The sequence below is a fragment of the Spea bombifrons genome, chromosome 4, assembly GCF_027358695.1.
Source record: "Spea bombifrons isolate aSpeBom1 chromosome 4, aSpeBom1.2.pri, whole genome shotgun sequence".
Classification (NCBI taxonomy): domain Eukaryota; kingdom Metazoa; phylum Chordata; class Amphibia; order Anura; family Pelobatidae; genus Spea; species Spea bombifrons.
Genome location: NC_071090.1, coordinates 20107152 through 20135028, shown reverse-complemented (window position 1 = coordinate 20135028; position 27877 = coordinate 20107152). Strand labels below are relative to the sequence as shown.

Below are 27877 nucleotides of genomic sequence, written 5' to 3'. Positions count from 1 at the left end.
ATTTATTTTAAAAAATGTGGTGTGTGTATTGGTATTTAACATAATTGCATTACTTAATATACAGAAAGCCTTCATATAGGTTCCTGCCGTTAGACACATGCAATAATCATGTTCTATAGTCTACCTACCCAGAGCCTACCTTCTCAGGCTCATCATAATGATGTGTATCTAGTAGCTATCTGTGCAATTCCCTGCCTCTCTCAATCACACTTCCCAAATACTTGTGTTTTCTGAATCTTCAAGCCTTCATGGACAGTCTGCAACTAATTAGTTTGTCTCCAATCCTAGCACGCTAAGACTGATGGTAACTGGGCTGCCTTTCTGCAAATGCTTATCTAGAAGATTGCATTTTACCCTACAGGTGGTGCTACCATTTATTTGATTAATCTTCAGGAACCTTAATGTAGCACATTTGCATCCTCAGATGGAGGGTGACAGTGGTCCATTGGGTCAGTGGGAGCACTAAGCACCTACTTAACTTGCATATGTGGCTGAGCAATCTATGCCTTCGAGCAGCGTGAGTCACACTGGATGTAAAATAAATGGATTCCTGTTTTTGGAGCCTGTGTAAGTATACCATTACCAGAAGTAAAAAAAAAAAAAACAGTCAAACTGTTTAAAATTATTGATAACATTGTGTTTATTTCTCTTGTTGAGCCTACATTTCTAGACTGACATTATAAACACACGTTCTTGGGTAAGGATACACAAAGTGCACAGTGGAATGAATGTTCAGCATTTTTTTCACTAGCCAACAATGACCTTCAAAATTCTTAAAATGCCTCAATCCGACAAGTACTGGAAGGACACAAAACTTATTGAAAGTGTTAATCAGTGGCATGCACACCATAGGGAATTTATTTTGAGAGTCCAAGGGATTAAACAAGGTTTGATGGAAGACATCAGAATGACATCATTGACATTCTGTGGACTTCAAGAAATACCTTGATTACATTTATACAAACAAAATAACACATTAAATGCACAATGTTCATTATATACCTACATCTACAATGTTAAATAAACTCATTTTGTTCTTCAGTGTTTTATTTTCCTTCCTAAGTTCTTTGGGGATTATAATGCCCAGAGAGAACATGAATCCCTTTTCTAAGTGCACTATTCTATATGAGAAATAAAGCAGATCTGATTGTTTTCGTTAGTTAACTCCCAAATCAAATGAAAATAACAGATGAAAAAGGCCAGATTTATTTCACTCTTCAGAGTCTACACTGAACTTAAAGTGGACCTGTCACCTTTATCCAATGTTTTGTTTATTCAAATATTTTTTATATATAAAAATTATTTTAAAAATATTTAATATATATTAAAAATATTTTTTATATATATATATATGTATATATATATATGTATCTAATTTCTTTGAAATATTTAAATTATGTCCACACATTTTTAATGTATGCACAACTACATTAATAAAATACATATAACACCATTGAATGGCCAGAAAGTAGGAACCATGATTAAGGTTGGATGTAAACTTTGTACAAACTTTGGAACAGATATCGCAGACTGTTCAAAAGAACTGGCAAGCCACAGCCTGGTACCTTTCTTTTCAACCATCTCATGATATTGTCTCGTAACCTTGTCTGTTATGCACAGATGATGTAGAGCAGGGTTAACCTCCAACCAGGTCAACTTCTTAGTGTCTAATCAATTAACCAGCTAATCCGATAGGACTACCTTGTTAAGTATGAAAGTGTGTGGCTTGTACTGAAGCCTGTAGTCTTTATGGCAACACACTGTGTATAGTTTAAGCACATACAGTAATACAATACAATGTAGTGGGAGCCTTCTTGGCCACAAGGAATTGAATGGTCACGGAAATGATTCCTTTTAGCTATCAAAACCAAGAATGTCTACCTTTAGCTTAAAGTATCTCATTCTGTCCTCCTTCTGCTATGATTATTCTTCCTTTGGGAGTCCCATAGATACAGTTTAGGATTAAGATAGGAATGCTATTTATTTCTAAGTAGTACATCTTGCCATCATCCATACAAATTTCGACATTCCCTTTTGAAAATGATCATTCTATTTAACGACTTATGGATGTGACATCTCCCTAATGCGTTAAAAATGTTTTAATACTTGAGGTAACTAATTTGTTGCAGAACACACACAACAGAGGTCTCTCTCTAACTTGACTCCCTATTATCTCATGAAGCAGGTATTTACTGACCTGTCACTGGCTTCCAAAGGGACGATCACTGCAAGTGCTGGAGTCATCAAAGGTTCAACATCACTTCTATAGTGATGTTAACTGGAGGACATTGTTTTGTGTGGCATTGATAGATCGGTACTTTGTTAATAAATATATACATTTGTTTTAATTATGCAATGCCTCTTAAGATAGCTTGTGCTATGTGTAAAAGCGGAAATCAATGCGTTGATTGTGTCGATTTAACCAATTTAGTATATGGCTTGTAGAATATATTAGAATGTAAGCAGTTAAGTCAGGTAATCCGTTCATCATCAAAGGTTTAAATGCCATTCTATCCAGCCTTGACTTAAAGTCTTCTCTTTTCGTGTGGGGCGGTGTGTGAGGGTAAAAGAGAATTCCACTTCCACCTCAGGAATCTCAGGCGACAGTTCAAATATAATGAGCGTTCTCATAAGTAAATCTTGTACCTTAAAATACCCAGATTTACATGCTTTGGTGAAATAGCATAAACATGGATGCACATCTACAAATATCCACATGTATGCAAATCCAACATATAGGGACATACTGTACGTCCAAACAAAAAACCCCCAATTATTAACAGATCCATTTTTTCATTTTCCATGATGGGTCCTGTCTTCGTAAAATAACTATAAATTCAATTTCTTGGAGACTAAATGACTGCGAAAGCAATGCACCTTTTAAATATAGCGTGCAGTTAAGGTGTGGTCCATAGGCCCGCGTCCAACCTACACTATTTTTCAGAAACTGTATTTTTTTAATATTTGTTTTAAGAGGAAGAATCAGATCAATAAATCATGGACAGTATATGACATAAAAAATGTCTGGCACCATTTTATGCTGAGCTGATACTTATTTAATTCTGTGTATAATGAACAGCTAAACTTTTCCTACCATAAATCAAATTACAAACATGAGAAGCTCTTCTGAAAACAAATGACTCCTCTTAAAAGGGCAGAGCAATGGCGGACTTCTGATTTGTAGTGAATTAAAAGCCCCTGCATACTAGCCATTTGTTCTAGATGTGTAATTTTAGTCCAATGTATTAGACAAACACTCTGATTCCATATCTTACTGCCCGTGGTAAATAATAGAATGCCTTGGTCTCTATCACCCAACTCTACACTCTGACCAATGAAAGTCAATGGGGGGAATGAACTTTATTAGCATTTCCACAAAGAATCACTCGAGTGTAGTGTTTGAGCAGGAATGGTCACCCAAAATATCACATGACCGACAACGAAGTCAGGCTCCAGGTCTGCAAATAAAGGAAGTTAATTGAAAAAAATGATTTTATGCTCAGGGAGAAAAATATTTTTTGGAACTTTCCCTTTAAAGATTTGCATTCTAAGAGAAATTGTAACAGAGAAAAAAACACAGCTGTCAATGATTTGAGATCATAAATTCTTAAACTTTCTGCAGCAACAATGCGATCAAAATGAAGGAATATAGACTGCAATATTAAAATTGTAAATTATGTTGATTTATAAATACATGGTTTTTTTTAATAGGAATATCAAACTAAAACAACACGAACGATATATCACTCCAGACATGACATTGGGTCATGACATTTAAACACTTGGAAATTTGGATTTAAATCAGTTTTAAATTATTGCCAAATCTACATGAATCATGTTGAAGGACACTACATTGTCTTTGAAATATAACATAATTTTGTATACACTTCCAAATAACTGTCCAAAGAATAGATTCATCACTTTCCATAGAGTAAGGTCTTCTGGAAAGTTACAATTTCTTCTGTTTTATGACAAATAAAAAATGTATGTAAAGTGCATGGATTTATCAATTATTTAATATTGTTTATTAACAAAAAAATCCAACATGACTGCAGAACTAATAGATAAAATATTTAAAAATATATTAAAAATGTAAAAGTAGACTTGTCACAAAAAACGTTTTATTGTACATCCATCAGTAAACATTTACAATGTCCTCTTTAAAGTTTTTTCAACAGTTGAACAGTTTTAAGATGTATATTAAAAGTACACATGGGTGCCATGTTTGGTATGTATTACCCTAATTGTTCATAATGCCTTCTTCTAAACATGTTAAGCGAGCTAAAAATCTATAAATACATGTTTCGCTATACTATTCCACTCTCTCTGTCAGCTTATTGTCACCGCATACTCTTTATAGCTTATTTTTCTATTTATGAATTTTTTCCCTTCTGACACTCCCCCGCCCCATCAGTCCCTCTCCATCTGAATGTATCTGTCACTGTGTCAGGATTTATTCCCCTCTCTCAGCACCCCTACTGTTAGTGCCTCTCCCTCTCACCCTGTTTATCTGCTCTTTGATTTATGGAAGCCTCACATACACTTCCTCCAGCTCTTTCCTCTGTCCCTCACACTCTCATTCTTCTTCCCTTTCTCTCTGTATATCTGTCATTTGTTACGCTGCCTCTCCCTCCTCTCTGCCTTTGTCTTTTTAATCTGACTTCCTCTTCCCTTCACATCACCTTGTTGTTTGATGAGTTTATATCTGTGATGCTCTGCCAATATACTAGAAAAAAAACCTACACAATGTATCCCATGTTGTATCGGTGCTAAACAAAATACACTTGTGCTGAAATTGAGCAAAACGAAACATCGATTTCTCTTTTTCAATGGAGCAATTATTCGAAGGTACAAAGGCAACCAAGAAATAGCTGTTAGCTCTCGGGATCTCAGAGTTCTCTTCTTTCAATGCAAAAACATCTTCTAGAAATGTATTTGACGTCATTAAAAGTTGTTTCTTTTTCCATACCTGAAAACTCTGAGGTTTTAAAAGATTCTCGGGGGTTAAACAGTCCGAAGGGGACTACTTCATATTCTACTCTGATTTGATGCTTCTTCTGCTTGAATACAGGTGACAAAATACAATATAATGACACATATTGGTTTTATTAAGAATTGGCTGCGACCATTAGCGAGTCTCTAGGTACTTTATAGTATACATCCGAACACCTTTTTGGAGCCTCGTAGGTGGCTGCATATCCACTGATCCATGGAAACTCCAAGCAACACAATATGTTAAGATTAGGAAGGACTCGCCAAAATTGGGATACTTTGTTGTGGTGGCGGACTAAGAAATATATGGTCATATAATGGGATCAAAATTGCCAATTGCTTGGGACCAGTAATCTTGTCCCGTGCCACTTGGATGCACTTTTGTCAAAAACGTTAACTTTGGACATTACAGCCACTGGTATATGAACAGTACCGCAAAGATTTCTCTTCATTTCTACTGCCTACAACACAAGAGATGTCTTCCCAACATTTTCAAGAAAAAACAAGCAAATTATATACAGTAAGCTCAATGTTCCTGTGTAGAAGTCAGCTGCAGACACAACAATTCTCATTGACTACGTCACTGTAACAGGAATAGACCTAATGAGGTGTGGGCCCTTTCACTCTCAATGTCGCTGCTGGAAGGACAGACACAATGACTCATTGACCCTTTGTTTCAGTGCTGCTGTCGGAAAAAAGACACAATGTGACATAGGTTTCGTAACGCTATTCCCTGCATCTCTTGTTTCTCTACTACTTTTTTTCTGTCCCTTTCAATCTGGGTGCAGCCCTGAAGTGGTTTCCTGTTTGAGAGGCCACTCAGTCACATGACTGACCTACAAGTGATGTCACCCATGTGTTATTTGTTCAGTTTGACGGTACTAACACCCCTTGACAAAATATGATATTTCTCCCTTGGGGGGGTGTGAGGGGGGTACTCGTCTAATTGAATGTAAATAAAAATGAAGAATTAATTCATTTACAACAAACTCTTGTAACTGTCAGATCCAGGAACCAGCGCTGAGAGGAAAAATAATCCTTGTTTTCCTGTGACTGCCATATGCAGTGGCATTGAGAGTGACATCACTTCCTGCTGTAGAGAAACTAGCTAAACAGGAAACAAGTACAAATCTGTCATTTTAACCTTTGTATTCTTTTCTTGGGAGATTTTTAACTCTTATGGTACCGGTCAGGCATGTTCTGCCTCAACTTCAAAATGATAAAAATTAAACATATAGAAAACCAAGAATGAGAATGAAATACAGGGCATGTAAGTGTGTCGCTGACTGGACCATTCCATTGGTTGCTATGGTGATAATTCCACTTTTACGTTCCACTTTTTAATACTTTTAAAACAAATGCTGTTTCCGTTCTAGGGCCAGTTTGGAACAATGATTATTGCTACTTTAAGCATTAAGCATTTTCAGACAGTTTCAGACACGTACCTTCTGATTGGGATTTTAGAAATAAAATCAATGATGTATAAGAAATTATTCAAAAGCTTAAAGTGGTGTTATCACCATAGCAACCAATAGTGAGTTGGGCCATTGCTTTTTTATCATAACAAGACCTCGTTTCAAACTATTTGCTAGAGTCGGTTTTTATATATAACCACTAGTACTTTCTACACACAGTAAATTTGATAGTTTTTAATTTAATAGATTTAATAGTTTCCAAAATATAAATGCATACACATTTACACATTTTATTTTGCCAACCCGTATTTATTTCATTCCACTTTAGCTTTAATAAAACATGGCTGAAAACCATATGCACTACATTGTCTTTCCAAACTTTTACACAGAACAAGAAGCACCTTCTAATTCGACAATCCAGCACACATTAGAAGTAGGAATTCTTAGTATGGTTTGAATTAAATCTATTTACTTACACTTTATTTAAACTGCTTTTACATTTTTGTATGTTTTGTGTGAGCCATTCAAATGCCAATAAGGATGAGAAAAATGCTCATTAGTTAGCACCAAAAAAGGTTATATTCTATTTTTTCTTATTTTGTGTTAGAATTAGAAGATACCAAAGCCACATCTGGGGCGGGGGTTGGCTTGTGAACCATCTATGGTCTCCCAGTAGGGGTCCTTATGGAAAATGTTACTAAAATATACATAGTCAAAGTTTGTAAGCTCCTTTGAGCAGGGCCCTGCTCGCCATATTGTTATGTTACATAGCACTTGTTATGTCCTGTCTACCCATTGTACAGCGCTACAGAATTATATGGCGCTATATGAAACAATAATAATATAATAATCTCAATAAATACTGTATGTCCATAAGCTCATTTAAAAACACTACAGTTATGTAACATTATGTTGGAGGTTTCTCTCCCCCCATCTTCTGATGGACCACCTGTAGATCAATAGGAACCCTATGGAGTGCTTTAATCTGCTTATGTGATAGCACCAACTATACCAGCATGATATGATATAGCTATATGATATATATGATATGATATAGCTATCATACAATAAACATTCAGCTCTTAATCAACCTTTAACTATGTTTAAAATCTTAATTCTTCTAATTTTCAAACACTAGGCTTTAATGTGGGTTTTACTGGATTTTGCTGGGTTTGGTAGGATCTGAAGGTAATATTGGATCTGAAGGTAGATAATATTTGAAATAAAACATTGTTTAGGTCATAAATTTGGTTATTTAGTAATTTAATATTAAATTGTGTGATTTTATGATTTCTCTTACTAAATAACATATTTGGAAAATGTGTAAAAATTCCACAAGTGTTTTTTTCACCAATCTCCAATCTCTCCAGAATGATGCTAGGTTTATATACTGTATATGACTTTTATGCAGTAGCACTGCACTGATACTATTGAAATTCTAAAATTCTACCCCCCCCCCCATACATAGACACTTTCAGGAAGATGGAGGAGATGGAAGATACAAAATATAAAAAAGTATTCACACTTACTGTGTATTTGACAGCAACAACAAAAAGCCATAGGTGTTACATTTCACTAGTTTTACTTAGGAGAAAAGATACGATCAAATGAGGTCATGTGGTTTAGGAGTAAAGATAAAATCAGGGTAGGTGGTCCAAGTGGTTCTAATTTCTTATATCATTTTCTGTATAAGCCATTGTTATGTTTTATTAGTTTATCTTTAATATTGTTTATGAGTCTCCTAAGTTTTGTTTCTAACACACATCACAAATAGTAACCATATGGCCAAGAGGCTGACTATATTTCCACCAACTGGGCTTGCATCTATTAAAAAGAATAGAACTACTGTGGTATAGCACTATATCAAGGTGATGACAGACATCAAAGTGATGGCAGACAAAATATGCTTAAATTAATAGTAATGTTTAAGGCAGTACAGGATATTCATTTTACTAGAAAAGACCCCATTTACTGCCTATGGGGGGAAGATAATTATTTTAAAATGTTCTTATTAACTATGGAGGCAACAAATTGGCAAATTTATTTCCATCAAGTTGTTCAGTGTTGGTGAGTTGTGCAGACCAGAGTGGCCATTGACTTGACCAACCTTTGAGTTCTTATTGCGTTCCATCCTTCTGGGAGTTGTTAAAATACTTTTTTAAGAAATCCATCAGGCTCCTTATTGTTGAAATACTTCAATATCAGCTGTCTTGAGTTGCTTCTAGATTCAATTAAGCAATAACTAAAATGATAAAAGTTTTACTCCTGGGGAAACTCATCATTTTCCTCTCAGTTTGTGTTTTAGGTCTACTTCATCTTGAATACTTTTTCCTAGTTATGGAGATATGAAAAAACATTATAAAACCAGTTAGATCAAGTCTAGTAATCAATAATTTGAACACTCATGGAATATAAAATTAGCCTGTAGTAGGAACTCTACAAATCCAATGTAAAATAGTCCTATATGCCACACGTAAGATAAACAGTAAACAACAATGTATTTTATGACAACAGCAGACTCATGTCTGGAACCTAATGTGACTCTACTCTCCCCGGAAATGTGAATGTGGATTCAGAGACAAAGACATATGTGTATGATAGGAGATTGTTTAAAATTAGACTTCATGGCATACGGAGAGAAGATTTATTTAAAAAAAATTGGAGATGCTAGGATTGCCATTTTAACTACACTTAGGTTGTATCCAACAATAAAACAATGAAAAATTTAATGAATATTGGCACCTTTGCAAAACAGGAAATTATACAACCATGTGGCTTCATTTGAGCATAAATATGGTTGTACAAAAATTAAGACGGATTACCGTCCTTTACAACCATCTTGGCTTGGTGCAAGTCTTAGTCAACCCAACAGGGAAATACTACATCTTCTATTTCACCTTTTATTGTGCATTTAATCCCTAATGCTTTATCCTTTATGGAAGAGAGCCTCTCCCAAATTATAATTTATTGCTTTCATTCCTGGAACACCTTCAGTAGGCATCTGGGAGAGAGAGAGAGACTTAAGCCTATAGGAACTGCAAATTCATCTAGGCACAGAGTTCCTGCTAAAAGTTTTGTAAATCACATTCAAAACAGTTGAACTATAGGTTTGAATATACCAAAATGCATACAATAAGATGTATGTCTTATACATTTTCATCACAGCATTTGACATGAATTCTCTAGGATCTCATTGAATTCAGCTCCAATCAGGGTTCTCCAATGCAGATTCTCCATATGGGAATCCAGACACTTGCGTAGTTTTAAAGGGGTACCACAGAGAGAAAAAATCTAGTTCCCCATATCTTGTCTAATTTGCCTAATTTGCTTCCATTTTGATCTTGCACAGCCTCATCCATACCTGTATCACTGACTGTAGTATGTGTGCCTACAGGAGGCCTGGAGATCCAACCCTAACACTGTCAATGAAGTTTACCTCCTGAATATCTATTAAAATCTCCCACCTGTTTCTATATCATAATAGACTGTCTAAGCGCACATGTTTAAAAAGAGTATGGCAAAACAAATCTGCAACATTTATGGTTTATTAATGCAGAATAGATTGTCGCACCTCTGCATGGCTACTAAAACGCATTGTCCTCTTTTGTATTCTAAATCATCTTCTCCACCACTGCTCCTATCTATCTAAAAGAACATATTACATCACTTAAAATCAAACTTCTGCACCCGCAGACTATTCCGTGGAGGTGTAAAGGTGTAATTCATACTTCAAGGGTCATTTTGCGTAATTTCCAAAATTTGGATATGCAACCAGTTTGCAAAAGTCCTCAGATTCAGATTTCAGGCTCCCCATGAGTCACCCCCCCTCCTCTCTTCTCCTCCCCAGCTGAGCAGAGACAGAGGGATCGGGGAGGTGGGGGATTCATATCCCAGTCTGTAGCAAGCAACATAGATTAGAACAATAATAAATACATTCACACAGGAACCTCTCCACTCCCCCCCATCCTTCTTCGCAAAAGTGCTGTTCTTTAAAGTTTTTTTTTTTCCTGGCAGCTTGATGGAAATAAGGAGAGCCCTTTCTAATAGCAGGGATAGGAAGAGGAAACTGCTGCAAATGCATCCTCATCCCTGTACACAAAAAGTTTTCCCACTTCTCATTTAACACACCCTCGGCTACAGGATAGAGGAGAAAAGAGAGGGCATTTCTGGATGAAGTTCTGCCACCTGTGTTCCGAGGCTAGAGCCGGACTGAGGTCACTACAGCGTGGCGACGTGGGTGACAGTTTTTCGTACGCTGGTGGCGCTGTTTTTATTTGTTTCTTTCTTTTTTATATTTTGCGAATATTTTGAATTTTCGTTTCTTTTTTGACTTTTATTTTCCTTGGGAATAAAATTGTCTCAAAAGATCCTTTTTTTTTTTTCCCTGCGGTGAAAATACAATCTCTACGGAGGGGAAATCTGGAAATGAAGAGAGTTCTCTGTGTGTTTTTCTGTGTTTGGCTGGCTGCTCTTGAAAGGACAGGTAAGAATACGAGGTCGTTCTTTTCTTTGGGGGGGGGGGACTGTAAGCTGGATATCTTGTTGAAATGTTCCAGGACATCATATTTTAAGATTTTTTTTATATAAGCGGCTTCAGTCTTTATTGGCTTTTTGGGACAAATTGCTTTTGCTTAATTTTGCAACAAAAGTACAACGTCTCGAGCAATCACTATAAAAAAAGAAATGTTAGCTCCCATTCACCAGACCTTCTCAATAAATCTCTCGCCGTTTTCTCTTCAATGCATAATAGTAACGGCATCTGTGTTATCATTAATCAGCCAGCTGGTTCTAAGAAATATTCAGTTTTTCTTAAGTGTATGTGCTTTATGTACACGAGAGAGGGCATAATCTGCAAATATGTGTTTTAATGATGGGTTAGCAGAATAACTGATACATGTCGCAGACATAGCAAACCCAAGTAAATTAAAAACATTATAAATTTGCTATTAAAGGGAACACTAGAATCCATTTAAACCTAGAAAAATAAAACAAGAAGACTTTGCTGTTATCAGGAATAGGCAGATACTTGCTGCAGACTACAACTCCAATCAGGGTCAGCCAACCTAAGAAAATTGTTCCATCAAAAGTTGACTTACTCCTGGTCATAATACAGTATAAATTAAATATACATATACAAAATCAGCAACATGTTTTCCTGTGTATAATAGGAGTGGTAGCCAACAGAAGATTGAAGGCTAATGTTTGCCATCCTCTGGCCATGCAATTCCAGAATTGTAGATTACAGAAGGAAACCTGCTTGTCATGTGTTTCATGTTTAAAAGTTTTGTAAGAAAACTTTTTAGCGTGTACTTTGGGGTAAGCACATACTACATATGACTGCGAAATTATAGCACACATCTATGTGTTACACCCAATATATAAACAAAGACGCTGTCTGCCAGAAGCATGACTTAATACTCCAACTGCATGTAATAATATGTTAATAAATGGAATATTCTTTGGTCTTAACATCTGTTGGTGCACTCGTCTATCAATTAACGATGTGCAATATGGAAACATACCATCTGACGGCAAAGTGGACAGCACTTATTGTCAATCTTATCTAGCGTTCTTGACAATAACTCCCCGGCTGGAAGGCAAATCCATCAAGACAATACTGTTTCTGTAAATGTAAAAAAAACCCTTATTGTAACTTAAAAAAAGGTAAAACGGGCGCAGGCACAGTTTAGATGTGTTAAAGAGGCTGTAACCAGACCTTAGTTATGAACATACTTTTCACGATATATATATATATATATATATATATAGCTATACACTTTTCCTAAAATTTCGGCTTAATGTAAAGTGATTCATGTCACAGTGTTCATGTAACATTCATATGGAGAGAGTTAACACAATTGTTTCATAACATGCATTCTGCCTAATTCTTCGCTATCACTCCATCTGACCTTTTCGTCTACTTAATGTTATCCTGTCTAACCTTTCCAGCCCCCCTATCAATCTGAATGGCATTTCCCATCTACCTTCTATAATTCCACTGCACCTTCCTAACTTGTCATTGTCACTTAACCTGACCTCCTTAACATCTACTATCACTCTCACTAATCTATTCTTCTTCCTGCTGCCACTATTCCAGACCCTTTTTACACTGATCTGTAAAACGTTTTACTGTTGTATTCCACCTCCTGCTGCTTGTCAAATGTACTTTCATAACTATCACTATTCTACTCCCCCACAGTTATTATCTATGGATTTTCCAACCGTTGGATTCTACCTAACCTCTATCACATCACACAGCCTTCCTAGATATCCATTATCATCCCACCTTATGCTCCAAACATCCCTCTATAAATTTTTAGGTCCCCTTTATCATTAACCGACACACCCAGATTTCCATTATCACATTATCCGTTCTCTTTTCATTGTTGGAGTCATCAAGATAAGACCCTCCTGTGGGGAAGAGCACCTTGCTGGGAGGACTCAACTGGAAGCCATTATCAATGTAATATAGTCTAATTATCATTCACAATGTCTCCAGTTTCATTTCATCTGATTTAATCACCTCCAATACTGTAAACTCTCCATTTCATTCCTCTTGAAACCCCACTCACTCTAATATTTCCCTAGACATTCCCAACTCTCCACTGCCAATTTACTTGACCTAACCAACTTTCCAATGATAGCTATAACCAAATTACTATTTATCATTCTCTGCAAACTCATTTTTAGATAAACGTCCAAATCCTCTTTAGGCAATCTACTTAATCATCTACTCTAAATGTCAGTCTACCAAATCTTGGAAATTGTCCTCCGTCATCCTAACACGGCCTTCCAAACTCTTCCTTCTACTCTCCTCAGTCTTCAAATGTATCTGCATATTCTATCTGACATTCTACTCTCTTTATTATCATTCTCTCTGAACCTTCACACTCCCCATTATTATTATTACTTTTTGCATTGATTATGCCATATCCCGGCATAGGAATTACACTTGTGGTATGGAGCAATGTCTTTTTATTTTAGTGTACCTCAGAAAGGTATAATCTTTCTTTACTTGACTATCCTAACTCACCTCTTCCATTCTACCTGACCTTGACTTCCCAATAAGCCCTTGACATCCCATTTTACCCTTATTCCTAAACGTCAACTCCTATTCTCCATTATCATTCCTATTTATCTACATGCCAGATATAAATCTGGTTTTCAGGGCAAGGTCAGTATCCAGGGCTCCTTTGTCCTTAGAAAGGCACAAGCAAGGCTGCTGCTCTGCCTTGTACTCTTGGCTTTGGTTTCACTGGGAGAAATAGATCACTGAGATGTGAGATCATCTCTCTGCTGTGTTTCACTCACAACCGGAGAGACCACATGCGTGATGGAGAGCGGTAAACTGCTTAACTGTTGACGCTCCTCAGTGCGAGGCCCAGAGTGAGAGACCTACTTCCCCCTTCCTAAGGCTGCTTGATTTCATCACCAATTCTACATGAGAAAAACACTTAGAATTTGGACTGTTTTTCTATCTTTTCCCATTGCAGAATTTCACCTGATCTTTATATTTTCTTGTACATCCTTTCATGGTATTAAGGCAACTGATCCTGACAACTTGACCTTACCATCTCCTTTTTCATGCTATCTGAACATCATTCTGAACACCATCTAAACTTTACAAGGTTTGGTCCATCTGCCTATTTTGCAAGCATAAATCTTTTTGAATTCCTATATCCATGCAAAATTTCACATAATTGATGCGGAACTCTTTCCTTTCTTTCAGTAGGGTTCTTGGACACACCATAAAAATATCCTCGATGTCACAGAGGTGCTGTTCCACCTACTTTGCTGAATATAATAATTTTATAACTAATCACATAATTAGAAACATCATCCCTGGTACTGTTCAAAACTTTCCCCGAAATTATTCTTTAATCCTGTTACGTTTCGCTTCATTAATATTTGTTGCCAGGAGTACTTGTCATGTGACACACAACTAAAAAGTCTCCATATTGTGTTTACTTGATTAACTCTTCAGAAGAAGTGATAAAATAACAGATCTGTCAAGGTGAATTTGTTTGGCATACTGGAGAGTGCAATGAATGTTTACGGAGCTTTAGAGGACATGTTGTTTGTACAATCCTTGCTGCTTGCAGAAATATAGGCTGACGAGTATTTTACCAGACTATGTTACCCAATGCAAGGAATCCATCTCTATAAGAGCCCGACAGCTTGCATCTATATTGACATATGAAGTATGTGGATACTTACATCTTCTATACTGTAGGTTGGATGATCCAAAATTTTAATCTCCGTGGTCAGCATTATACAGATTTTGAATAATGGTCCACAAAGGGGACCGCAAACTTTCTTCTGGTAGCACAAAACACATAAAGTTATTCAGGAGTTATAAATCTTCCCATTGCTTCTGAGTAGTATATTTGACCCTTGATAACATTATAACCCACTGAGTCAGCGACACAGAAGATCCATCCGTGTATTGCACATTATACATATGTTTAATCAGTCTTTTAAAGTGTTTTAAAGAGGCATTTTGGTGTTTTTGTAGAATTGTAAAAGGACATAAAGGAACACCTGGCTCTTAACTCTGGGAGTTAGGATTCATTTATGGATGGGGAAATCGTTCACGATATCTGTAATTCATTAGACGCGTAATAGCTTAAAATACTATTTAAAAATAAACTAAAGAGGTAAAATCCTCTTAATACCCCACATCTGGAGAGGATTTCTTATAAAAGTGACTTTTAGGATACATGAAAAAATATCAGCGCTAATAAGTATGAAAAATAAACTTAATTTAAACATCAAACAAACTTCAAACTCAGTCTCCAGATGTTCACATGACAATCCTTGTGAGGGCAGGAACTTCAAATTTAGATACAAAATGATAATTGTGCCTTTTAACAATATTACTTATTTATAGCATAACTAAAGGAATATGGCTTATTATGAATGTAACTGACATGCTTGCCTAAAGATATAACAAAAAACAAGAACAATTACCATTAATGCTCACATTTAATGTAGAGACATAGTTATATATATATATATATATATATATATATATATATATATATATATATATATAACACATAATGTTCTCTTCTCTTAATGTATCTATTTGTAGTAATGTATATTTGTGATGTGTGTTAACTGTACAGTGCTGCAATATTGGTTGGCCCTTAATAAATAAAAAAGATAATAATAATCACACTAAACAGGCTAACTACAAGTTTTATTTTTCCCTGAATTCAGCTCTAATGTAAGAACTGATTGTAACAAGCCAGACGGATGTATTTCTGTCAGCGGCTAAGACTCGCTATATTAAATATCCCTCATTGAAACTTATTTTCTACAATGCGCCCGAGTTTCAGCTGTTATTATAAGGAAGGGTTATTAAGTGATTAAGAAAGCCATGTCGTTAGCTTCAGAGACACTGCTGGAAGAGAAACAACCTCTATGTAATTGGTATGTAAATGGTATGAAAAAAGAGAGTCAATGCTATTACTAAAACAGAAGAAAGGCCTGCTTATAACTGAAAAATGATTTGAAATATAAAACATTCTGAGCGGACAGGGCAGTCTTTATACCCCAGACGGGTCAGGACAATATTTGTATCCCAGAGTATGATAGAAAGGGACAAGGCAGTCTTTAGACCCCCAGAATATGAAGTGAGGCGACAGGGAGGTATTTATACCCCAGAATGTTATGTGGGGGGGGAGCAGTCTTTATAACCCCATAATGTGAGGAGACGGGACAGGGCAGTCTTTATACCCCAGGGGATGGACTGCAACTGGGAAAGGAAGGCCCATGCCCCTTTCCCTGTTCTGCTTGCAATTCCACATATTGACAGATATACCTTTATTTTGGCCATTTGGCTGGATTTGCCCCTCCTGTGCCAAATACTGTTATTCCTCACCACCCACAGAACATGAGGTGACACAATATTTGTTAGAATTTGTCATCTGCATGACATCACCCAATACAATAGGCTGGTTTCATGAAGTGCCAGCACGGATATAGGCACTCTTTGGCACCCCATCTACTGGGGATAACGACTCCCATGATGATTGGCCGACCAAGAATGCTGGCAAGAGGCATGCCAGACTCATGTGATAAATAATCCACCACAGCTGGAATGCCAGAGGTTGCCTGTGTGCCAGACATTCCTCCAACCACATAAAGCAGAATTACTAGCAATTTGGCTAGCAGAACGCAAAATCCATTTCTCCTTCGCTATTACAGTCTCTACTATAATTGTTGAGTGACATGATCCCTTTAACCTTTGTTGTGCCAGGCTCACCATTTAACATTCTATTTCCAATACATTTTCAGACGACTACTTACGTAAGTGACAAAAATCTAAAAGCTATTTTATATCTCTTGTCCAGGAAACGACAACTTTGCTTTTTTTTTGCACATGCTCTCCGTTTGTGTTTTTGAATTCTGAGCATTTAAATTTAAGTTACAATATACAAAATCCAAAAAAAGGTTATTCCCATGTGTCTCATTAACTCCAGTACAATTGTAAGCCATATATTTTTTACTGTGGCACAGTAAACATGAAGCATTGATTACAGGCTTCCAGCTGGAATGCTACTAAAGCCATCATTCAGGACTATATAAAAGAATAGGGCTTTTGTGAATTTCTACCAAACAAATGTCATTGTATGTACTTTCGATGAAGCCTTGGAAAAAGAGTACATGGGATGTTGGGGTATATTTTCAGCAATTCAGTGGTACAAAAGAAAAGAAAAACGTAGTCTATGATACAAATTTGAAAGCCATATAGTGATAAAGTTGGTTTGATTGGTGATTTTTGGCTGTATTAAATTCACTGTACATGACTTTTGCATTTGAAAGTAATTTTGTGCTGGAAAAATTTGTATTTGTTACTGTTTATGACAATTGTTGCCATACCAAAGGCGTATGTGATACCTTAAAGTGTACCAGCTGTCATAGCTTAAGATATGGAATCACGTAATCTTTCAAGGACCTCAAAGGTTTATCTGATGAAGGGGCCTTTGATCTCCTGATTGTTTGGGGCAGAGTGGCATCACATACTTACTGGATAATATATCTGACAAGCCCCAATTTTTGGGTACGTTCTGAAACCTGAACATCAGTTCATTGATATTATGAATTTGACAAAAGACAAATTGGCCAGGTAGAGAAGATCCTGCCAACAAGCCTATTAATGATGTTTATGGGTTGACTAATGTGTTTGTACATGGGGTGTACACAGAGTATGGTGTTAATCTAGTAGTTACATACATTGGAACTCCAAGGATATACACAGAATTTTTGACCACCCACTGTCCCCTTACTCCCCACCCAACAAAGGTTGTCTGGGACTTGCCTGTCTCTATGTATAGCAAGCCCCATTCCTTTAGGAATCCACTCCCCAAGAAGAAAGAGAGTTGTAGGTAACCTACTCTGGGTTTCCGGGTATGCTCATGTGAGGTACATAGGAGATTTGTTTCCAGTGCATGTATATGTCAAAAGATCAGTTGAAACATGCTATACGCAAATTTGTATGAAATGAGGTTTGCCTTGTTCTATATACTATATATTTACAGTACATATATGGCTTTTCAGTAAGCAGGGAAACACTATTTTACATCAAATTCTTTAGCACTTCCTGTATTCTCTGAGCAGGATACTGATATGACCCATTAGGAAGTGTATAGTGCAAACGATAATTGCTTCCCCCAGATGCCTTCAATTTGTGTTTTTGAATGTGTGAAAAATTTCATATGCATACTTACATTTAAATATATATATATATATATATATATATATATATATATATACACACACATATATATGTGAATGAGAAGCTTTAGTCAATTTCCATTTCTTGTTAATTACTTGAAAGTCAAATATTTTTGGAGTTATCTGAACAGAACAAAGACCTTTTGGTTTACGTTAAAAATATATTTATGCAGCATTGTAACATTTGTGATTAATACCTATGTGCAACATCATGTGTTACAAAACTGTGCCAATGTGACACGTAAATGCATCTAGAATAACTGCATTAAATTCAGTCCCAATCCCTGCTGTCAGAGCTCAAAGCACAATGTAGTGTGATATACTCCATAATTCCCTGCGCTTCTCAGCAAGTATTGTATTGCAGAGCACTGTGAGTCACATCATGTACTTTATAATGCATACACCCTGGACTGCAATGTGTTCTGAGTCATTTGCGGCCATATGGATTACAAAGATTCCTTTTGTCAGTATGGTGCATTCCACATCGCAGACTTGATAGTGTAATGCGATGAATAATTTTAAATGCCATATTTTCTTCTCACATAATAAAAGTTTAAACTGCAAGATATAATTTAATTTATTTGTTGGTTATACACTTTAGTCTGTAGGGAATGATATTAACTAAACCCTATTTGAAAAGTTTGCAATTATACTTAAATATGCCATTACGTACTAATCATAATTCCATGTGTCAATATTTTAGGTCATTGTGACCCTTTGTGGTCCCAGAGGGCATAACTAGAAACCACAGGGCCCTGGTGCGGAAATTCTCCCGTGGCCCCCCGACTTCACAAGGAACATGTCCTGCAGTTCCACCTTTGCCCCAAACAGTTGTGAGTGCCACATTTTCCCCAAAAGATCTTATCAGTGCCATCCTTGCCCAAAACAGCATTTCTGTGCCTTCTCTTGCCCTAAACAACATGTCTGTGCCATCTTAGACCCCAAACAGCTTGTCTGTGCCATCTTTTCCCCAAAACAGATTGTCAGTGCCCTAAACAGGTTATCTAAGCCACTTTTCCCACCAAACAACTTATCAGTGCCCCAAACTGCCTACCTGAGCCATCTTTGCCACCAAACAGCCTGTCTGTGCTATATTGGCCCCTAAACACATCCATACTAACACACAAACACTTTATGCTGACGAGGCAGCAAGCAACTGATTCGTAAACTGCGGTGCCTTGGCATGCAGGGAGAGCATTTTTAACTGGGGAAAGTGGTGCAACCGTGGTGGTTACACCACTGGTGATCCTTCTGTTTCTGATCTTCTCCCCTGATGCTTCTCTTTTCTGCTCTGAATGTCTGCTGGGTATGTGTCTATCCCAATATTCTACAGCCCTAAAAGCTACAATAATGTGCAGTGGTGTATTCTGGTCTAGGGCGGCAGATCCATTCAGTGGCAGCACTTCTGCGGCTTAGCAGGGAGCCTGATTGCACTATTTTGTCGTGGGGGAGGCTGAGGGCAATATGTAAAAATCTAAACAAATACCTCAATCTACTTCTAAATCCCACAGTTACAAAATTAATAATTCACAAAAATTTAGTAAAGACTTGTCTCTATCTCGAACCCCATCAAACAAAAGTGTCCCTTTTTTGTTCATTAGAAATGCAGGGAGCCATGCTAATTCCATATCTGTGATGTATTTTTGGAGGACCATTTTCAGGTTACGTGGTAGAGCTAATAAACCATTATGCCAGCATTGTGGTTCCTAGACTCCTTAACACATATACAGTGGATATAAGAGAGCTGCTAACAACTGTTTAATTGTGTCTGTAAGACTGATTTACTTTTTTTCCAAGACATAGCTTGTGTTGATCCTGTGTTGTTGTTTATTCCATTGTAATATATTTTCTTCCAGTTATATTCAGGGGCTTTCCTGCTATCAGCTGTTTTGTTGAATAGAAACAAAGCAAATATTTAGTTTCCAGTTTGAAGTCATTTGTGAAAACAGTATGTACCTACGGATATATTTTTAGAAGGTACATAACTGTATCTTTTGTTCAATAACAAGGTATTAGTCAATTATTTCATGAGTCAGAATGTGGTATGGGTCGTCATGTGTTAATAATAATTATCCATTTTACTTTATATGCTTCAAAAGCACTCGTATATTTTGTTGTGCTTTCCAAGTTTGTAGTACACCGTGGCCTTTCCTGGGGTTTTGCGAGGAATAATTCTGCATGTAAATGTGGTCTCCATCTAGAATGCAGTCTTTTGGTAACAAGGGGTTAAATGATGTTGCAGGTAATGCAGAGGGGCTGCAATGCCATCCTTAATTTTTATTGGTGGAGGTCAGACCTGGTGCATGGGAAAAGAAAAATTGGCAGCTGGAGCGGATGTCCTGACCCCCTCCCCCCTTTCTTCCTGCCACCTCTTCATCACCATTCTTTATTTAGCCCTCCTAATGGACAGGAGGAATCAGACAGCGGAATCTGTCACTGGCTGATAACAGATCAGGGGACCCTTTATTATAGACAGGGCAAAGGAAGACTCTTTCAGTTTTGGATTTTTTTCTAGGATCTGTATTGTCGTCAATGACATTTGTTGTAATAGCACAATAATATTTGACCTAATAGTATTGTAATCACTGGAACTGTTTTAGATTAGACCGTTCATGTTGCAAGGCTATATAACTCCTGCTAGTGATGCTGCTGGAAGCTGCATCTTGGTACCAATTATTATGTTCGATTGTCTTTTACTGGAGTGTGGCCCCTCCTGTCCTCCATGCTTCACGCAGCCTGCTGTTGTTGTGCATGCACACAGCAATATAGGGTTCAAAGGACAAACGCTGTCCATCAAGATTGATAAGCCTGGGCCCAGAGCATTAGTCCATTTTTGCCCCACATTAAATATGGCCCTGAAAACTGTATAAGTGGAGAATTCTGCATGAATGTCCCTTTTGAATGCAATGGTGATTGGACCAGTGTTTTTACCTTTTTGTATTGGTGTCGTCCTTGCCTCATTTATTGTAGGCTAAGTGTTAGTTCTGTCCTTGGTGCTTCTAGCCATACTTCCCTGATTCTTCCCTTTCCACTTCAGTAATTCTTTGACGGAGGTGCTCGGTGAGTAGGTTGGAAAACCAGGACAGTGGGGTAGCTCAGCAGGACATCAGGACTGTGCCCAAAAATTGGGACTCTCCTGCTAAAAACATAGACACATGGGAGAAATGATGTCACATCCATGGAAATGTGTGAGCTAACAGAATAGTGTGGGGTTCAGCTGAATAAAATAAACGGTTCTACCAGCTAGCACCAGTCTGTAGCTTTAATACAGCCCATTTTTATAACAGTTGATGTTTATTCAAAGAACAAAAAAACTTACTAGTTTTCAAGAAACAAATTTGTTTGGATTTGTTTCCTTTCAAAGACACACACATACAAAAATAATAATACATAAAGACACTTTTATATATTTCCAAGCACTTTGTAATAAAAATGTTTAAAAGTATATTATCTATACCTTTTTATTATCGTTTCAAGGAATTTATGAAAACACCAGATACCTTGCTCTGTAACTCCCTTTTTTTGGTGATAAATGATGTAAAAAGGCCTAATTTATTCATTTAGACCCTATAAAGAGCCAGGTACTTTCACATCCTCTTGAATGTTTTATTTCTGTCTTGTATTGCGAAGGGTTTCTGTCATTTTTATAACCAGGGTAATTATGATGTGCATCTGGTTTATATACTGCTCTGGAATAAGCCTAGCGCACCCGTGAAATAGGTTACAGACAGCAGTTGAGATCTAAACTCACCTCCCCTGTGTTCTGGCAGATTCACGCAAAACGCTGGCTTCCAAAATGTAATTGATCTTTATTAAAGTGGAGAAATGTGCTTCCCTTGGTTCCTGGGGCAGATTGGCTGGCACTGTGCGATTTCATCATTAGACTCTGGTTTCTGAAAATAAGGTTCCTGAAATAAGATCCTATGGGTACTAGAAATGAAGTGAATGTGAATTCCAGATTTAAGCAGCTGCTTGCATCCAGGGAATCAAAGATGTTGTCTTTATTATCAGATCATTCAGGTTCTGGTAACTACACATGGTATATTAGGGTAGGGGTGCACACAGCATTAGTTAACCTTAAAGTTGTGATATACTCAATGTGAAGGCAGCCGAATACTATGGAGGTTCTATACATACAGACAGGGCCGGCCCTATAATGGGGCAGACTGGGGCAATTGCCCCAGGCGACGCTTTTTTCTGTTTGTTTTTTTGAAGCGGAGGAGAGAGAGGGGCACCGAGTGGTTTTCGCTTACCTGCTCGGCGCCCCTCTCTCTCTCTCCTCTGCGACGAATCTCCCTGTTCGGTCCCGGTGCCGGCTTGTAATGCAGAGCGCCGGAAGTGACGTCAATTTCCGGCGCTCAGCATTACAAGCCGGCACCGTGGCAGAGCAGGGAGACTCGCCGCAGGACTGTTTAAAGGTAAGTACCGGGGGGGGATCGTAGATTATGGCGTCGGCGAAGTTTAAAATGCCGCCCCCCCGGCGTCGGCGGGGGGGGGCGGCGTTTTAAACTTCGCCCCAGGCGGCGTTAAGTCTTCGGCCGGCCCTGCATACAGACGTGGAGCCAGCAGTATTAAAAACATGCCTGCCATCTGTCCTCAGTTTTCATGACTCAAATGAAATTTTGTTGATTCTCGTTTAAATTGATAATATTCACTAAGGGCTTTGGACAAACTCAGTAATTCTCTAGGAAAAACATGATGTGTCCCTCTCCACCTGAGACCGTAGTGCATCTCGATGAAACCATGAAAAGGATTTTTATTTTCTTCACCAAGTGTAATTTACGGAATATCAGGGCAATCTGACGGCTGCAGAATTCCATCAAGCTGTTCTTCTGAATCTATTTTTGTATTTATACAATGAGTACTAAACCTGCAGCTATTTCTGGAGGCAAGTAGTTAGTAAGTGGGTGGTGAATTCAACAAGAACTCCCATCTTCACCAATAGTGATTTTCTGCAAGCTTGCTACAATTTTTCAATGGATTCAATTTAGGTTAAACAAGGAGATTAGTATATTCAGACCTTAAAGATCAAAAGCTCCAGGCTGGGCCAGGGCACACTGCGTTTTGTGGAGCATTTCTAAATCTGGACTTCAAAGGGTATTTGGTTCTAGATGTTGACTTGGGAGAAGTCCATAGCAGATGTGCTTAACTTCTGCTGAGGTTTCATTAGAAACTCACAGCTCCAGATGTTATAATATTTTGGGACAAAAGGTTGTCTTATCACCTTAAAATATACAGTCTGGCTTTAGAGTCTTTGGGTCATTTCAAGTTAACAACCTGGCTTCTCTAAGGGACAACAAACCAATGGTTGAAGCTGAAAGAGATCAGTGTCCTTGCAACGCAGCAAGATATTTACTTGTGTTCACCAGCATGCATTAGAGTCCATCGGTGATCAATCACATGGTGGTACTATGCATATGCAGCACTGTGTAACATCCAAACTGAGAAGACCTAGTGCCTTCACAACATTCATGGGACCCATCACAATGCAGTATGACATATTCAGTTGTGGAAAAGTTGTTCTGCATTTTATCCCTTAAAATTCTAAAACAAAAATATATTATATCAAGTTAGAAGTTTGTAAAAGTATACAAGTGAAGTAATTACCTAAAATTCCCTTCTAGAAGCAGAATTCCCATGTATAATGCTCTTAATGAATTTAATGTTCTGCAAATTAAATAATAACTACTAGTCAGCTGGTTGTTATGTCTTTTTTCCTTTAATTATGCAGAAAGCCACATAAACTTTTGAGAACCCTTTTCAGATTTTTGGCAACAACCTATCTGTACCTGCTTTTATGCCACATGACAATTAAGTGTTCTTTACACAATTTTACATGAAAAAAAAAAATCAACTTCACTAATGGGAAATTGACATTTATAGCTTCATGTAATCTGGTGCATTCTGTATAATAGAATCTCTACGCGGTCCGTAGGTCTACAGTAATGTGGGTCTTTTTTTATGTTTTGTGTAGACTGGACCAAGCTGTTTGGCTTCTCAATGTACCCTATGAAGCCTCAATAAACATTAGAAGCCACTCCTCGTCCTTCCTTTTGCAGTCCTTGTATTTACTAGACGGAGCAGCAGCATACCTCCCAAACGTCCTTTTGAAAGCATGGTCTGTGTTTGGGACTTGAATCCTCCTGTCCCTTCCTGATGTGCTCCTTTTCTAGTAGTACGTTAAAATGTTTGAAATATGTATGAACATATCACCAGGAGCAGTTTTTGAGTGAGATTTGTGCATATTGTTCTGGAACATGCAGGAGTAAGCCAGTTTAGAATGTTTTACAAAAATAAAGAAAGGTCGGAAAAACAGCAATTTGTCTCATCAAACACTTTGGCCTGCCTGCGAATTTGGAAAATATGTTTAGCGCTCATGCCTAAGGATTTTAGGATGCAAATTGTTCCCTGTCTGCGGTAACTGAACTTCGCAGAAATGCAATGAAAGTTTATGTGAAAAATTAAATATATGAAAATATATGAAAACTTGATATGTAACTTATTGCATTCAGCAACATAAATCATTCTAGATATAGTTATAGAGTAATATTAAGGAATAAAAATATTAAACCAGACAGCAGGCTAGGCTGTACTGAAATCCAAATTGATTAATTTTGGTGACATGTTCAACTGATGAAATCTATGTGATTGACGTATTTTTAAGTTAGTTTATTATCAACATGAGATGAAACATCTGAGAAGGGGTTGATTTCCTAAATCCCCTTTGTTTTATGTGACAGGGAGCACCAAGGCTAGAGGAAACAGCTAGTTAACGACATGCGTCCACCATTGTCATTGAAATCAAAACAGTCAAGTGTTGGCTTTAAGCGTGATTGCCTGCAATTAGGTCAGCCAAATACATTGTAAAAATTGTTTACAAAATCAATTTCTGAAAGGGATTTGGAAGTAGCTCATCAGATCTTTTAATTAAATCCATTAACAAGACTGAGATAAACATCAAACAACTTAATGGAATTATCAGTGGTTTTTCGGAGATGCTTGCTTCCCTTGTTCTGTTTCCTTCAAAAAGATTTTGGAGGCAGTAACTAACCACAAAGCAAAGTGCAGTGTCCCTAACTAAACATTCTCCAATCTTATTCAGTACAATAAAGTCTTCTGAAGTCTGATGTCAGTTTGAGCTATCATTAATTCCACATCGTTTATAAATCATATTGTTATTTCTAAGACAAGATCAAGGACACAATGTTTAAAGTGGCTCCCATAAAGGCATTGTTAATGCTGATGAAGCTCTCCCTTTTGCCAACATCTGCTAGAGCAAAGCTCTAAAAAATAGACAAGGAATGGCTTGAGTTTTGGACTCTAACTTAGCACTGTGTAAGATTAGGTTCCTTGCCTGCTCAGGCACAGTAAAGTCTGATGTTTGCTGTGGGGAATATCTACCTGGCTCACATAAACAGGAAGTATTCCCCTTCAACTCCAACACCTGCCAGGTTCTTCCTAAAGATACCATCGCCAACCTTGTGTCCACCTGCTGGAAATCAGCACTGACTATATACTTACACATAAGAAGGTGCACGTTTTTTAATCAAATTGGCCTGCATCTTTTTAACCATTATTATCCCTCAAGTTCCTAAAGATCTTTCAAACTTTTTTTTGGTTGATTAAAATACAATCGACTCCCCCCGTATTTCCATCTGTATGGGGCGGAGAGCCATTGGACAGTGGATTTGCTAAGAGTGATTTTGTCCAGTATAATAGGACACCTGGCAATACTTTATGGTGTCCCCCACCCATCACGTTAATGCAAAAACAACAATATACCTGCCGGTATTTCCTGCATTGTATCGGTGCTATCAAATACAATGGATGCCTTCAAAAAGGGTGTGGAAAGCAGAACGTACAAGGCTATAAATGATAGACTATAACCTTAATATTTCACAGCTTCTTGATCACAGGAGACATCTGATTGCCTTTTGGAGTCAAGAAGAATGTTTCTCCATAAGTGGCAAAAATTTGAAAAATAGCTTAATTGGGGTTTTTTTTTGCCTTCTTTTGCATCAAAAGCACGAAGGATATATTGAAGATTTGGGTCTTTTTCAACCTGAATTACCATGTTACTAAAAATGACTAATACATATTGTGTTGATCTTGCAAAAGAACATCAGGTTAAAATATATATTTTTATACAGTGTCAATATACATAAAAAAAATCCAATTATTGTTTGTGTTTTAGTTAATAATTTTATCCTCATCTCTTTCAGCTTTTAGTAGAATGTAACCAACATCTGGTGTTCCCTAGCATTGAACCCCGTGGCTCTGCCTTTTATTTATTATAAATTTGCGATGGGACACCACATGTGGTTGGCTACCATCACATAGAGCGCCTCACATATAGCAGTGTTTATGAAAACTGCATATAATAATTTAATTTTAAGTAATATTATTTTTATAATACAGAATTTTTGTTTCATCATGCCAAAGTTTTTGATTATAGTTACATAACTTCAGTTATAAACTATTTCTAAATCCAGTACAGTGGCTTTTAGTGCTGTAGAACACTGTGATTCATTCAAACCCAACAAACCTCCTACAAAAGAAAGAGGAGAGGAATGAGGGACAGAAGGATTAGGGTCCAAAAAGAGGGACGGTGTCTGCAAAAAAGACACTTGGAAGGTATGAATAAAATGTCATGGACATTTTCAAGGATAAAATAATATTTATCTTTTTTAATGTTTGTGTATTTCATGTGTGACTAGATTTAGAGCTGCCAGATTCCTCCCAAGTTCTATGTCAGAACAATAATGCCGACAAAAAAGAAAATCACAATGTTTGCTGCCTCCAACTGTTTAGACAAAACCGGAATAACACTTTCAGGACAGATCTTAGTGTTATTCCCCTGGGTTTCCATTTGTCTTGGCATTTCCCCAAGCCAGGCTTCCCCAAACTAATAAAAATATTTTCTCATCTTGTCAGCTGCCATCAACCCCATGCTAAGCACAACCTACAAAGTCATATCATTGATATTCAACCAGTTGATAGCTGGGTTCTGTATTAGAAACTGGAATAGACATGGCTGGATTGAATTATGCAAATTATATAGCAGGTTACTTGCCAATGCATACAAGATGTAGGAATTGATTACTTGTCCAATTTGTTCAACAAGGAAAGCAACGTCTAAACTATCCATTTTCTTACTTTGTCCAATTATTAAATTTTTTTGGGGGGTGTACATTAAAATTACACGTTTTGAGCCTGCCAATATCTAGATGCATGAGGTAAATCAGGGCAGTCTGCCATCTTGTTATGTTTTTCAATCATCCAATATTAAAATCCATCAGCTGAATGAAAACCTGAAATTTCCAAGGTAGCAGCCATCTTTACTTAATAATAAGTGTTTGTTTAAAGATGCCAAAATATGTTACATTGGGTCATTTTACCAGCTACAATTTTGCTGATTCTAATGTATATTGCTAACTCCAAAACATATTTAAAAATGGTGACTTAAGCCTTAAGTCATGAGATTGCATTTGATATACAATAAGGAAAATGTAACATATTATTACCAACCAATTTGCAGTTTTTAGTACTTTTTTAACTAAATGTCACATTCTAAACATTATTCCTAGTACTCTGGAATACCCAAACCTTTTCCAGAAATAATTATTTAATTATGTAATTTTGGGTTGTTGCCATAGAAACTGAAATGGCTTTTTAACATTTTCTGTGTTGTTTGTGGTGATTAAACCTTCAAAGGAGAGAATGAAATA

The 27877-nt window shown here is 37.1% G+C and overlaps 2 protein-coding genes across 3 annotated transcripts in view; both read left to right on the top strand.

The window, feature by feature from the left end:
• The window catches only part of CSF1R (colony stimulating factor 1 receptor), a 209624-nt gene that overhangs the window by 145446 nt on the left and 36301 nt on the right, over window positions 1-27877 (top strand). The gene's annotated exons all lie outside the window — the stretch shown is intronic.
• Window positions 10736-27877, top strand: part of FLT4 (fms related receptor tyrosine kinase 4) — an 88335-nt gene continuing 71193 nt past the window's right edge. For both annotated transcript variants that reach the window (XM_053463610.1, XM_053463609.1), the window contains exon 1: window positions 10736-10890. In XM_053463610.1, coding sequence (XP_053319585.1) covers window positions 10833-10890 — 58 coding nt within the window. In that variant the 5' untranslated portion in view covers window positions 10736-10832. The remainder of the gene's footprint in view (window positions 10891-27877) is intronic.